The sequence below is a fragment of the Leuresthes tenuis genome, unplaced genomic scaffold (assembly GCF_036924035.1).
Source record: "Leuresthes tenuis unplaced genomic scaffold, fLeuTen1.0.hap1 SCAF_5, whole genome shotgun sequence".
Classification (NCBI taxonomy): domain Eukaryota; kingdom Metazoa; phylum Chordata; class Actinopteri; order Atheriniformes; family Atherinopsidae; genus Leuresthes; species Leuresthes tenuis.
The window spans coordinates 9,812,698-9,827,881 of record NW_027325359.1 but is presented as its reverse complement, the minus strand read 5'-3'; the positions used below and the strand labels follow the sequence as shown (position 1 = coordinate 9,827,881).

General features: G+C 39.6%; 2 protein-coding genes across 4 annotated transcripts in view; one reads left to right on the top strand and one right to left on the bottom strand.

The window, feature by feature from the left end:
- Positions 1 to 1,143: 1,143 nt before the first annotated feature.
- On the bottom strand, positions 1,144 to 2,811 carry c2cd4a (C2 calcium dependent domain containing 4A). Its single transcript, XM_072385215.1, has 2 exons — positions 2,677 to 2,811; positions 1,144 to 2,544 (listed from the first exon to the last, which is right to left on the bottom strand). Exon 2 carries the CDS (start codon positions 2,516 to 2,518, stop codon positions 1,169 to 1,171), a length of 1,350 nt encoding a protein of 449 aa, XP_072241316.1. The 5' UTR covers positions 2,519 to 2,544; positions 2,677 to 2,811; the 3' UTR covers positions 1,144 to 1,168.
- Positions 2,812 to 4,969: 2,158 nt separating this feature from the next.
- The window catches only part of tln2b (talin 2b), an 80,484-nt gene continuing 70,269 nt past the window's right edge, over positions 4,970 to 15,184 (top strand). For 2 of the 3 annotated variants that reach the window (XR_011915795.1, XM_072385865.1), the window contains exons 1-2: positions 4,970 to 5,060; positions 10,052 to 10,173. The gene's annotated coding sequence lies outside the window, so the exon portion shown is untranslated. The remainder of the gene's footprint in view (positions 5,061 to 10,051; positions 10,174 to 15,184) is intronic. The other variant, XR_011915796.1, reaches the window with a different exon arrangement.

The following is a 15,184-nucleotide window of genomic DNA, read 5'->3' as shown; positions in this document are numbered from 1 at the left end:
TAGCATTTGTCACCATAGCTGTTTAGAATTTAAGTTGATCTCCAAGTAAAGCGTTATGATAGCTTTGTTAATAATACAGATATGTATTTGTGAATGCTTCCCATTTTTGGACATTAATGTATGTTGTTTTACCATATTGTACATCCAAAGCATTTGTCAGTCCCCCGTCAGAGCTTTTCTGAGCTCTGAGAAACCTATTAATCTTTAACTAGTTGTCGAGGTGGCAGCTGGTTCTTTTAAGCCTGATCTTTATCTGTGAAAGCAGCAGTATAAACTCGTCCTGTGTCTGCAGGCTGCCTCCTCATTCAGTTAGGCGAATATGTATATATACATAACTGTATATATATATATATATATATATATATATAAATAGATATACATATATATACATATATATTGGGTTCTTTAGTTGGCTGAAGCTATACGGCTTACCCTTTTCTCTCTTTTGAATACTGAGCTTCAAAACTGTGATTTTTTAAGATACAACCTTGATTACAATCAATCAAGCAAACTTTCAACAGATTTAGCCTGTAAATATTATCTAAAACTAATATTATCTTAAAATATTATCCAAAACTAGAATTTGAGGAAACACGTGTTACTCAGAAATCATCTCTATTGGTTCAGGTTATATTGATGAAAAATCACATCATCTTCTGTTTCACGTCTAAAAAACAAAAACAGAGGTTATCGTGTACTGAAGTTTGCATACTCAATGATGAAAACACCCTGTGAAGGTTTCTGGTTTCTAGTGATATTTTTAATCTTTGAAAAGATCAGGGTGAAAACAACAGGCTGAGAGGAAACATGAGATGGGGGCTGTCTGACATCAGCTGATGGTGTACGCTCTTTAACAAACCAAGATATGAAAACCTGTAAATGATTCATTTACATTTGCTCATTGTATGTTTGTAAGGTATTAGATTGACCAGCTCTTTCTATATGGTTTAATTGTCATTATGGAGGAAACCTTGTAATCAGAATTCAAGTCTGAAAAAATGATTGGGCTGTGAAATGTTACAAAAAAGCCATGAAACAAGCAAAAAGCCATGTAATCAAGACAAACTTCTCATTTTTGTCATAATTTAATAGAAAATCTTGTTTTACAATACAAAAATTAAAATAAATATTTCAGTACACAAGTAAACTGTTAATTAAGCATTTAAGTTTAAGATACAATGCTTGAAAGAAGCAAATCACTGTCACCAAGGAGATAATCTCTTTTCAAGGTGGACATTTTGTTCACCACTTTAAAGCGAAGTGATCGCTGGCCGAGGTCTTCCTCCAAGATACCATCAAAGAAGAAATCCTCATTGAAGATCGGATTTCTGCTCTTTCTGATGACTGTGCTGCGTTGTTTCTGGACCTTTCCAGGGACCAGAGACAGGCTGATGCTGCAGTTGATAAGCTTGGGGTCCACAGAAAGAGGGTAAAGGCCCTCTGCACTGATAAGTCGAACCCGTAGTCTTTGGTTATCTGGACAGTACTCTGCAGAGAGTCTCAGACTGCCATCTTTTCCTATGGGCACCATCCTTTCCTTCATTACTCTCTCTCTGTGCAGTGTCAAGTCCATGGGGAAGATGTTCGGCGGTGCTAGGCTGTAGTTGCCTGGCAGGCCTTCAGCTAACCCCTCTGATGCCCTCCTCATGACATTTGGACTGTTGTCTGTGGAACTGCCCTCATCTGTGGACAGGGAATTGTTCCTTGACACCATTGCCTTCCTCATGTTTCTTGACAACAACAGTTCATGGCTCAGTGCTTTAAAAAGGGAAGACTTGGCAGGGCACCTGTTCAGCAATGGTGAGCTGAAAGGAGAGGATTCGGTAGAGGAAGTTGTATCACTGTCCAGAGGGGCCTGCCGGTTCAGGGTGTAACCTCTTGGGGAAAGCCTGGAGGTCAGGCTGTTAAGGCTGAATGAGGAGGGTGACGATGAAGGTGAGTTGGAGGGGGACACTTTGGAGCACACACTGGATCGACTCCTTGGCAGCAACAGGGGAGAAGAGCCTGGATCAGAATGGAAAATCGACTCCTTCCTCCTAGTGTGTGGGCTCTCTAGTAAGGTGCAGAAGCCGTAACTGGTCTGGGCTTTGGCCAGGTGTGGAAGGGACAAGGCAGCCTGGCTCTGGGGATCTGCATTGGTAGTCTCCTCATCACTGCAGCCATCACAGGGGCTCTCATCCACACTTTCTACCTGAATAATGTGGTGATTGTGATTGATTGGCTCATGGAATGTCACTTCTGTTTCAGGGCTTGTCCTCCCACAAGGAGGCACCTTGATACCGTGCGCTGTTCCCCTCTGCTCTGGATTCTTCATATCCTGCAGGGTTAGGATGGTTGGTGGGATGCAGAACTCTGGGATGTTGTCAGGGGTGATGATATTTGGACAGAAAGAAATCCTTTTGGATTTGTCAGCTTTTTCTCCTAACATAATGTCACTAAATTTAAAGCTGAGTTCTGCTGATGGCATAGGCAGATTAGATCTCTCTACTGACACACGAATCTTCTCCACCATCCACATGGATTTTTTGGTATAGCTAGGACACTCTGTAAAAAAAGAAAATATATAGTGGTTTTAACATTGTGTTTTAAGACAAAAAGAAAAGAAAAAGAAAATTCATAGCAAAAGCATGTCATTATACATTAACTTTCATTAACTTTGCATCAAGGTTTTCCTACCTTATTCTTTCAAGATATAGATAATGTACAAGTTGGTCCCAGGCAGGATAGACTGATATCTCCAGCTACGGTGGAGAGAGACAGAGAAAGTTGTGAGGCTCTCTTGACAGCGGACAGAGGGTCAGCATATCTTGCGTTTTGAGAGTTGAAGGCAGTTTAAATGAAGTAGGAAACCAATAAATCTAGAACACGCCCCCTGTGCTGCTCAAACAGGTTCCTCCCTCTCTCTCTCTCTCTCTCTGCTGCCGGTTCCCATGGAAATATCCAAATCACACCAGCACTCAAAGCCCCTGTTAGTAGATACTGTGCTGTCCGGCTGGATAAGCTTTGAAGGTGAACAAGTTTTTTTTATACAGACAGCAGACTTGTAATCTGTGTTTGTTTTTCCTACATTTAACATATAAAGTCTGTAAGACCATGTTCTCTGAACATAAACAGGGTAAACTAATAAGAAAAATTCTGAACCATACATATAAACATATATAAATATTTCTGTGATTTTGTTTAAAAAAAAAAATATATATATAAATAGAAGTTTATAACTCTTTGGGTAATTTGGTGATGTAAAACATTTAACACCATGACTTTACCAATGTCTCAAGATCCATTTCTCATTTTTAAACAGACTAGGTTTTCAGGTTTATGTCTGCAAAACTGACAGGGTTAGCATCTATTTGTGTGCACATTGCTCCTTAGGTGTTCAACTAATTTAGTGTCAGTGCTACCCTCTTGTGGTGGGATGTGAAGCAGCTGTATTGGATTAAAAAAGATTGATGCTTGACTGAGAGGTTTTTGCTCATTTTAGTTGTTTGAACAGCTATAAGTTGGTATTTACTTCATTCATTCCATAAATGAATGAATGGATGAACATATAATGTAATGCAGATTCAAACGGTGTGAGTGACAAAAACAAACCTGTGTCTATTCTTCCTCCGCTCCCATGACCTGCCTCTTCAACAAAGATAGTCTTTTTGATACTTTCGTAAATTGGCTTCAAGTGTCTCTTCATACAGGACAAATCCTAAAATATAAAGATAAAAGCTCCACTTTGCACCGGACACGGTTCAAGTGGAGTATATCGGTTGCCATGTGTTACCTGGCACTGACAGACCTGGTGATGTCAGGGGTAACAATATTCTTGGAAGGTTTCCTAAATCAGGTTCCTAAATGTTTTCCCAACTCCTCAGATCTCATCAGTAGTTCAAGTGTGCTGTACAAACCACTATACAAACCAGCAGGCAGTAAGAATATTAGGTATACATTTCGAATTAAACCCTAAATATGCTATCTAAAATAAATTATTTTAACCACTGCATCTTGCAGATTTTTATTGACAGCAGCTGAGTGCGTTGCCTAATACAAACATATAGGAAAGTCATAAGAAGGTAAAAGCATCATCAAGATAGTTTAATATCATATGAACAATTCATTTCAGTTTGTTCCCTAATGAGTATTGATTGTGTTTATTCATAAGCCCAAATCGTATTTCCAATGTCCCTGTTCAACCTGACTGTGAATGCTTTCATATCTCCACTAGGAGGCGATATGTGCTCAGGAAACCAAAGCTTTATACACTTGGCTTACTGAGTGGGAGGTATAGGATTAGTACATTGAATATACTGAAGACATTACACAATTTGTCTTTAGCAATTTCTAAATCCATTCATAACCATAAATTTTTTTTAAAAGAGTTTTATTCATTTTTTAAAAAAATCATCAGTATAAAAATACTCAAAGATAATAATCATTTAGAAATAAACTCAAAAATCTGGGTGAATGCGTTTATAAACATCGTACCAGATGCACACTCTTTGCCGATGGCATATATTTGAGTTGCGTGCTTGGTTGTGGTGATGTAGCCTATGGTTAACATAAGATGTGGACAGACTGCTCCCCACACTCACCAACCACCTCCTCCTCAGTTTTCCTATCATGTGTGGGAAGAGGGAGTGTGGATCTTCCTACACTGACGGCTGGTCTCCTGACACGGTTTTGGAAGACATTCAAAGCGTGTTCAAAATGTAGTCAGTCATTCAAATATGTCATTTTTATGCATCGTTATCAGCTTCATCTCATCCATCAGGACTGCACATCTCGACCCATTAGAATCTTTTCAATCTTTCTTGATCCTGCTACAAATGTCTAAATGATGTGTATGGATGAGGGTGACGCCGCTTCCTCTTTGCGCCGCATTGAAATGTGGTCGTTTTCCCTTTTTTTTTTTTTTTTTTTTTAAAGCTCCCATCTCCTTTCGCTGTACGATAAACGAGGAGGGGCTTGATGCCGTGGAGGAGGCAGGCAGGCTAAGCTGACCCGCTTGTGGTGTGTGTCGCCTCGCCTACATCCAAGTCAACTCGCATGCTTTAACGAGTAAGAGTCATCAGGTAGGTCTGCGCCCTATTTTCTTGTACATGAGACGTTTTCGAGTGTCTTTCCAACCCTGGCGTTTTTGTTTAAGGTGCTGTTCCTCCAAAAAAAAGGTCTCACTACTGGGAGGCGGACCGCTCGGTGTTGGCTCAGCAGAAGCGCTGACAACATTTCATGTTAACAGTCTGCAGGCGACCTTTTTCACATGATCAGTGTTTGTGTTTTCCAACTCTGCCATCACATTGTTCCTCTTTGGATTTGCCATCGGTCGATTTGTTCCATCTGGTGCGTCATTACAAGCCTGACAAGTCTAATTTTCACCAAATATGTGGTTGACTGCTTTTGACATTGACAGATAAGAGGTAACTAGATGAATATTTCATTGACCTACTTGTTTGGCGTTGTTGCTGCATGTTGAATAGTCAGGATTGCCGATTTGTGGGCTTTGGAATTAGGCTAGATAGGCAACTAATGCCCCTCAGCTCCAGCATCCTTTCGGCTGCGCAAAGAAATGTGCTGTACAGTAACTTGGACTTGACCTGAATGTTATCTGGATCGGCTCAACATCAAAGCTGACATTGACGGTGGGAGATTAGTGGGCATGCAGGATCTAACCTCTGATGATTTACAGTAGGCCAACAAAAATGTGAGGTGAGGACGAGGATAAGCTACAATGGTCAGCATGTTAAGACTTTACACTTGCAAGCCTTGTTTTTGGATCGTTCTAGTGATAAAAGTCTTGTATTGTATTTATTCCAGAGGCAAAATTCCTTCTTTTTGCCCAATACCTGCCTTCCTGCAGAGTTCATAGTGCACATTCTCCTCATATTCTCAGAGATGCCAGCAGGACGGCTGAGTGTTCTCGAACTGGAGAACATTTCTTCTGCTGGGAGGGCTCCTGCCTCACTACTGTAGAGGTTCATGGTGTAAAGAGGTATTTTATGTAGCTGGGACATGTGGTTGTTTCACACAGATACAGGGCAGCAAATGTCATGTCGGTAACTCCGGAGTGAGGGAACCCAGAGTGCAATTCCTGACATTTCATGAATGGTTACTATACATTAGCAGGTGAAATTAATGTATTAGAGTTAGAGCAGATCCACTAAAGCAATAGATACTGGAAAATGCTTTTGGCTGCTACGAGAAAAAAGTTTGAAGAAATCCACCCCACCTCTTTACACCATAGAGCAGCTGAGTATTGGCCATGAGAGACCTCCTTGATATTAAGGGTCAGTTGAAAGATAAACGTGCCATATCGGGGAATTCGGCTGAGGGTAGGACTTGTTTTACCTGAGTGATGTAGCTCGAAAGGTCATGCTGCCTCAGCATGATGCTGACAGCTGTGATTCTGCATGGCTTTACACAGCACTGACATGCTTGGGCTCGATTCCAACTGGGAGTACCGATCTTAAGAATGCGTTCGCTGGTGGTACAGTAAAGGCACCGGGGAGAGTGGGATGAAGGCATGCACAAAATGACAATGTGAATGAGCCCCACTGTAGCAATTCTGAGGCACCGATGATGCAAAACATGTAAACATTTTGGCATTTATCAGGATATTCAGCATTGTGCAGTTACTTTTTATCATTGCTTCATGAGATCAGGTAGTCCCACTGTGAAAGACATACAAATGGCTTTTTTCTTGTTAGGCATATCTGGTCTTTCTGAAAAGTGTGCATACATATGAATAAATCTAAACTGGTTTGATGTTCACAGCTGGTTTGGTCATATAGTTACACATTTAAAAATATTCTGAAGTGTGCTTCTACTTTGATAGGCAGAGAACAATTGCCATACTTGAATGGAAGTATCTTTATCCTCAGGCCAGAGTAAGATTTGAAAAATGAGCGATGAGTTATTGAACCCTTTTTTTGTCGTTGCAGTAGATGTGAGGTACAACAACTGCTACATTTCTTTATGTGTTAATAATAGTAGGCAGCAAATATAGAAAGACCCAATGCAGGCAGCTCTTGTATATCTGTAATATACTTGAATCCTTCACATCAATATATCAACACATGCATCCCTTAGTGTAAAAGAATTAGGGTTGTTTTGTGGCAAAATATGCCAAAAGTGAATGTTTTCCAAAATTCACAGTGCTAGAAAATGGTTTCAAACTGTAAACATGACTTAGTTTGAGTGTTTATAAGATTAATGTAAAGGTGTAACTAGCCACAACAGATTAGCTTACTGTTTGTACATGTGTTTGTTTTGGCATCTACGGATGGACACACTGTTTGCAAATAACATTTTGGATATGATTATTTCATTTTGCAGAAATACTGAACCACCAGAGTGGCTCATGCTGCGCCTGTTGTTTCACAGTACAAGTCCTCTGCTTATCTGTGTTTGATACAGAAGAAGGCATCGACAATGGGTTCTGCGCACTTTCCCACATCACCGTACTGAGATATAATTAGAACACAGGAGCGCCAATGTCACAAGCTCACATTGAGCATACAAGTGCCAGAGGCAACTGACTTTTCCATCAAACCAAACACTAGATGCTTTTCACAAGATAAGGGTTTTTAATTAAGGTTACATTTGTTTGTAGGTCAGAGGAAACTAGAACGTTTCAAAACTGAAACAGAAAGTATTACATTTTTGTAGTTTCTATCGGGGTTCCATTCTTTTTTTTTTTCTCATCTGAGCTTTTGAAATATTAAATACAGCAATTTTGCAGAGCAGTGGCAATTAAAACCAAGCACACTTTAAATGCTGCCTTTTCCCACTCATTGTCAGCCACTGAAGAGGCCATTACAGCAGTGATTTCGTATTATGGGAACCCATTAAGAGTATCTGCTAGAACAACTTCATTTCACAATATGTTGGTGTAGATTGTCAGTCAGAAATTCCCCACTTTCAGTTCAGTGCCTAATATACAGACAGTCATGTCTGAACCATGACTTGCTCTCCATTGCCCTCATGGAGTCAGTTTTTATTTGGATTTTGCAACCTAGAGAGAGCTATCCAATTCCCACACAGTTGCATGAATAACAATAACAAGGTCATTCATTTCCTTGTTAGTGTATTTAGCCATAAAGTGTTCAGAACAAACAAACCCTCAGCTGTAGTTCTCTACTGATCATTAGCAAAATGATTTTCCTCTCAGCTGTTGCAGTTGCTCCGTCATCAAGAATACATTCCTGGTCGGAATTCCCCAGGAAATGTTCTGTTGGAGGGTGGGAAGAAAGGGCTTTGAGAGTCACTAGAGAGTGCGATTGTTGAACCATATTTAATGCATGAGTGTGTAGGAGGTGGAAACTAAAACACACCCCTTGCCGTCGCTGTGACCCAGCCTTTTGTGTTGCGCGCTTACCAGGGAAATGGATCTATGTTTTTTTTTCTCTCACCGCTGTCTCTGTGATCATAGCCTCTTTAGGGCCTGGCTTCCGTCCAGATATGGCTATGTAGAGCGAAGCGTAGATGAACAAGCTGGCTGCTATTCTAACATCCATATAAGCGCGTCAATCTGAAATCATAAAAACTTGTATTTTCCCCAACAGATGAATGTGGCAGGTGGTCAATTTTTAAAGGATGGGTGATATTTTATTTAGCAAAGGCTAAATACATTCCCAGTGTACCACAGTATCTGAAGATTGGTCAATCCCACTGATTCAACATAATAATGTAATCAGGAGGCACTGGCTGTGCACTTGATTGAGAGCTGTTTTATATGACATTGTTGCATTCAGAATCAGGTGATTCTTTCATGTGTGACGCTTTATAGTAACGTTTTCTATGTTCCTTTTTTGACCCTGCAAAGTTGTTCATACAGTATGTGCATACACATGAAATTCCATTGTTGTTGTTTTTTCATCATTGATGCTGGACATCACATGATTTATTGAAAGCACCCCATCAAAGTTGAAGTGGTTCTCCACTCAGAATTAATCTTCACAGGCCTGGCAGAGGTGGCAGATACAGTGTATACCAAGTATTTACTGTACATGTGGTTTAAAGTGGTGCGACAGTGTCAGCGATGCATAAGCACACTCCAGAAGTAGGTCAGTAAATGCTGGCATAGCGTGGTTCAGGTCAGTGGCAACAGCACTGCCTGTGGCACTTATCAGCGGGTCAAATCAGACACCAGTTCGAAGCAGCAGACAACAGGTTTGATTTTGCTGTCTTGCACTTGAAACGTGGTCCTAAATTAGGTTTGTGGCATTTAAGAAAGGACGTGTGATCTGAGGATTCCCTGAGCACCAGCTGTCAGCCGAAATAAACAGCTGTCTACTTATTTTTTCTGCTTGGCTGCTTCGATTTATGAATATATGCAAATAAAAATCCAATTGACTCACTACTTAATCTCATACTCTTAAAAGGATGCAGTTGTGATTGTAAAGTGTAATTTAGCGGGTGTTTGGAACGATGTTACAGATGCAGAATTTTTTAAGTTAAACGTAAAAACGTGTTTGCTTTGGTCTTTGGAAACTGGAATTTCTAAGAATTCGACCCACCCTGCTTGAGACAAACTGATTATCAGTAGTAAACATCATGTGATATCTTTGCTGAAGATCATGTGATGTACACAGTCTTTTAGCTATGCTCTGCATTTCAGCAAAAGAGCCACTGCTACATTACGTGTATGGACAATATTTTTCCCTCTGCTCTTAAAGCACAAACTGCTGTCTTTGTTAAGTTATAATGGTTGCATGTGGCCAATGAATAGTCACCCTGTTGGAGCCTGCCCAGCTCCCCTGTACTCTATTGTAAGCACACTGCTAGTGCTCTGAGCATCTCCTGCCAGAGACTGTGTAATTGTGTGAACTGTATTTGAAGTTATCCTCAAAAGGACATAACAGTCTTCTGAATGGCTGTTCTGTAATGAAAAGGACATTTGTAATTACTCTTCTAAATACAACAACCAATGTAGTTATTTTTCATTGTTATTTCTAATGGGAATATTTCCATGACGAGTATATGAAAGCATGTCAGAAGAATCATCTCAAAGACTATGAAGGTTTTCTCCCCTCTTGAGCATACTGAATGTGTATTTTACTGGCAGGGGGTCTCCAAGGAACGCCACAGGAGACAGAGGTCGGTGACAGTGGGGCAGAGATCCTAGTGATTAAGCTACTTGCCATCATCGATCTGCATGACAGATACATCACAGCCAAATCCAGAGTGGTAAGGGTCCTGTAACACAGTACAGTTAAGACATGAATTATGTGATAGATTTACATCATGACTCACTCCCTCATTAGAGGAAAAAATGTTACCAGAGCTGATACTTTGGAGCCAAGATGATGCTAAAATTCTCTTAATGTGAATTGTTATTTTGTGGCACAGAAGATACGATCTATGGAGCAAATACTGGAGAGATGCCTGTGGCAGGAGCAGGTACAGAAAACAATCAGTGCCAACATGTTGAAAAGAGAAAGAAAACAAAACATAGGAACACGATCGAGACAACCGAAAGCCAGTGTGCAAACACCCGGAGCCTTTCTAGCTTCTCAAACACAGGGATCCAGATATGTACACAGAATTCAAGGTGATTGTTATGGAGGTACAGACACATTACATAAATAAAATTACATTGCTGATGGATGGAATTGTTGATATCATTGATGAGGAAGTGGTTTCACATCAAGGTTAATTGCAGGCCATCATGTCCTTTGTGTACACAGCAGCTGTCAGGCTGTTTTGCTGATGGCCTGGGGGAAAGGAATCCCCTGTCTGAAGAGAAGCACTGAAATTACTGCTATCCTCTGCTCTGATCCTGTGCAGGCTGTTAGGGTTGCTGACGAAGCAGAGCTCTCCCTGTCTCTGAGCTCAGGGTTATGGAGTGTTGTGGTGTCAGTCCCTCAGTTCTTCTCAAAGGAGAGCTGTGGCCTGTTGTGTCACACTCTGGCCAGAATCCTTTGATATTAGCCTGACAGAAGTGCCTTTTGCAACCGAAAGCTGTAAAGTGATTGTGTTACTTTTGCCCTGTATATGCAGCTCATCAGCAGTGCAGTGACCTTGGGTTAGGACAGAGAGATTCTCTGGTTTCCCTCTGTGGATGGCAGTATCTAGAATTACATTCATTGCTCTGCTTTTAAAGATGAAGTTGACGCAGGGGTAGACTTTTGGGGTGTGTAATATACTAAGTGCTTCTGCATCAAATAGAAAGGTTTTTATGTTATAAGATGTGGGCCTCTTCTAGGGTAAGTAAATCTCTTTGTAACAACAAGTTCACAAAAATCATTGACTTATCAGTCTATATAATTCAAAAAGAATATCCATCTCATTCTGTTTTTTCAGGATATTTTTCCTTCACAGATTGATGCGGTCATGGATTTCTTAAAATCCAGTGCTTACTGAGGATATGTTGAGTCCACAATAAGAAAGCTATGATCAGTGATGCATATTTTGCAACAACTTATCACCATTTCGTATCATACAAAGTTCAAAGAAAAGTTACCTAAAAACCCTAACCCAACATGAATAACTGAACTGTAAACATTATAGGACAACTTAAGTCTCTCTCACTGCTGTGTGCCACATCGCCTTCTCTGTTTCTGAAAACCTTACGCTTAAAGGTCGACCTTAGATACCCATATTAGCTCATGACAACTATTACAAATGCCTTTGTTTTACTGACTCTGTTGCATTTGTGATAACTGCATCTTCCAGTACTTAAAATTGATTGTTGAACTTGAACCAATTTCAACCAGTATTCCATTAGCTTTCCTGGTATTAGTTAACATGTTAGTCCAACCAAAATAAAACACAATTGAAGCTTTGAAAACCAGACTAAATCACCCAGATAATGCGATTGGGGATCGAATCACTTCAAATGGGCCTCGGCGCTTAGTTCATGCTCCAAAGTTCCATCACCAGTATAGTGTAAGTGTACTGCATACGAATGCAGCCAAATTCCCAATTCCCAATTCACTCATTCGCATATTTTTTTGCTTTTTGCCACATAGCTTAACGCATCAGAAATGGTGACTGAAAGTGTTTCCAGACTGTTTCCAGCTCTGCTCTACTAAAATATAACTTCATAACAACAGTGTCATCTGACAAAAGTGGCATTAAAGACAACATCAGTGCAGTAAATTCTGCTCTACTAACGTATACAGTGATTCCCTCCAGATAAAGTTAGAAGCAGCAGAATATCTTGAAAATTTACTCACACAACCCACAGCATGGCATAGTCTTGATTCTGCTCCCATGCATCTAAACTGCGACAAAGACGGTTGTCCAATTAACTCATTGTACCTAATTTACTCAGCTTTGCACGTAGCATACTAAATGTCACCTGGATATTTAAAAAGAAGTCGGTTGTGTACCAACAGGTCACAACAAATTATTTTGTGCTATGACTCAACTGTCTAAGTTTTGAGTGTCTAAAATGACCTCTTTCTGATACAACTGATAATAGCATCACGATTTCAGATTCTATGACACAACAGTAACTATTACTGTGTGGTTTTAACTGTATGGTTGTGTAAAACAAACATTCTGTAAAACTTCCAAAGTGAACTGCCACTCTTAAGTATGATATTTAGCATCATTAATTATAATGCTGCCAATCATCTGACCTCATATGTGTATTGTTGCAACCTTAGATGTTATGCTGATCCTCTGGGTCGAGTGCAACATAAATACTAAGTAATCACTGTGGGAATAAATACACCTGGCCCGATGGCACAACATCTTAAGTAAATTAGGAAATTTTAATTCAAGTCGTGCATTCATTATACAAGATCTAATGTTTCACACTGTAACCTTGTTTGTTGGTATACGGTTGTTCTCGGTGCTGAACGAGAGCTGAATATAAATTGTTGACTTCCTCCGGAACAAGCATTGTGTGGCAATCCAAATTGATGATTTTCTTTTTTTATTTGAAGCAACCGAGTTTGTGTTTAATTTCCCCTAACTGTGTCTAAACAGAACATTCTAATGACTGCTGGTGTCTCAGCATGTTTTCTTATCTACCGTTACATTCACACATATTATTCCATTCATGAAGATTGCATGACATTTAATTCAACTAACTAATTAATCATTTTAACTTTAAACCTTTAAACCTTTATTTCTCAGTGATGCTTCCTGTATTTACAGAGCACATAATTAGTATAGTAGTATATATCTTGTACAAGTACAGTAACTGATATAACGCAATAGATCACCAAAGAAAAGCAACTGCATGCTACAGAATATGTTGGCTTGGTCAACAGAACTGACAGATCATATCATGTGTACATCGCTGTGGCTATTTGATTGCTTGCCTTCCAGTAAGCTCTCGCCTCTTCCCTGGCCCTAACTGAACAATAGTTCAGCTCATTGTGAACACGAGCAGTACAGTAAGACAGTTAGGCTGTTAATCATGTTGTTCATTGAAGCATTGTTTAATTCAATCTACAGCTCTGAATCATGTGGTCAGTGTCATCAGAAGAAACGGCCATTCTTTTATGATGCCCTTCCTTTTCAGTACAACATGAATGACAATTTCTCATGGAAAATGGCCACACTTAATGTGTACAAACCTGCAGTATGATTGTAATTATTTGAGGTCCTTTTCATGTTTTCATTCACCTGTATGTGAAAAAAGCTAAGTGAAATTCAGAGAAGTGTCATATTTCAACATTGATTTACAACATTTGATGGAATTGACTGACTGGCTGATTTTGCATGACATGTGAGAAGTGTAGCTTTTGTTAATGAAGCCTAAAAGGCAAACAGACATATATATTTTTATGTTCCTCTGTTCATTTCAAATAAATGGTTGTTCTTCATAATAATTAGATGGATGATTTCATTTTTAGAAAGCTTACATTGACATAGAAGACAAAAATCAAACATCAAAAGTCTTTGTATGACAATTATTTGAATTTGATTTGTAACAGATGACGCATCATGTTGAACAAACCTAAGCAGATGAAGCATTAGAAGGCGTTTTTTCACAGGCATCATCATCAGTGTTCAAATTCCCAAGATTTGCTTTTTCATTTGGTGAAAGCATCGTATCTGGACAGCTATAAGTCTATATAAGAATAATTGGATAAGCTGCTCCTACTTGGGCAAAGTAATGGCTTTGTAGCTTAGGCATCCCTTATTGTGCTTTGCTGTATGGGCAGAGATAAAGGCACAAAAAAGTAGCCCAGCTTCCTACCATTATAGCTGATGTTGAATTTAATCATGAAGATTCGTCTCAAGCAAGCATACAGTTCAGTCTGGCACTAAATAATGTTGGTATCTGACAGTACGTCATCACATTATTTCATTTTTTAAAAATACAGCCACATATCTCTGGAAACAAGTTAGAAACTGTTAGTTACCTGCATGACTCCAGTGTTTAATTCCCTAGTGAAATACTGCCCTGTTTGTCATGGCATATGTGATGTTCATGATATGAGTTTGGATGACAGGATACACTGTGCTGACACATAAATACACTCATAGCATCTTGCAAGCCAAGCATCCAGGTATACACAGTTTATCCCTTTTTATTTTTTTTGTTAAAAAACCCTTGTTTACTGGTCTCTTATTTTTATGTGTCTTCTGTGAATACAGTAAAGCAAACACAGTCAAGCACATTAAATGTTTTATATAAATTGTATATATATCTATATATAGAGATATATATGAAATCCCATTCAGGGAGTGCGCAATATTTATGGCAAACTGCGACACTGAATAAACTTAATTAGCTGATCTTAAAAGGCTCTTCTACAGCAGGAACTATTCTCTTTCATCAAGAAAACATCAAACCATTTATCACCCTGATGAATCTGAATGAATTGCATTCAGTCTACTTCTCCAAATATTCATAAGAGAACATGCGATGCAGAAATCAGACAACAGTCAGAGAGCACATGGGACTGTGTCTGAAATGCATTTTTATGAGATCGAGAGTTAGTCCCGAACAATGTTGCATGTACATGTATCTACGCTTCGCCCAAATTGAGATGCAGTGTAGAGGTTAAAAATGATCCTGTGTTGACTTTGTGCCATCATTACCATCTGTTCAGTCCACTATATGGCAGCTGTTTGCCTCTCTCTCTGTTGAGTCTTCAGTTTCCACGGACACATAGATTGATGGATCTGCCGCTAATGGGGAGTGGTTGCCCACCCGCAGTGGTCATGCTACACCTGTGAGGCTACACCCCAGAGATGACACACTTCTCCCTTCAGTCTGGCTGAGATGGTG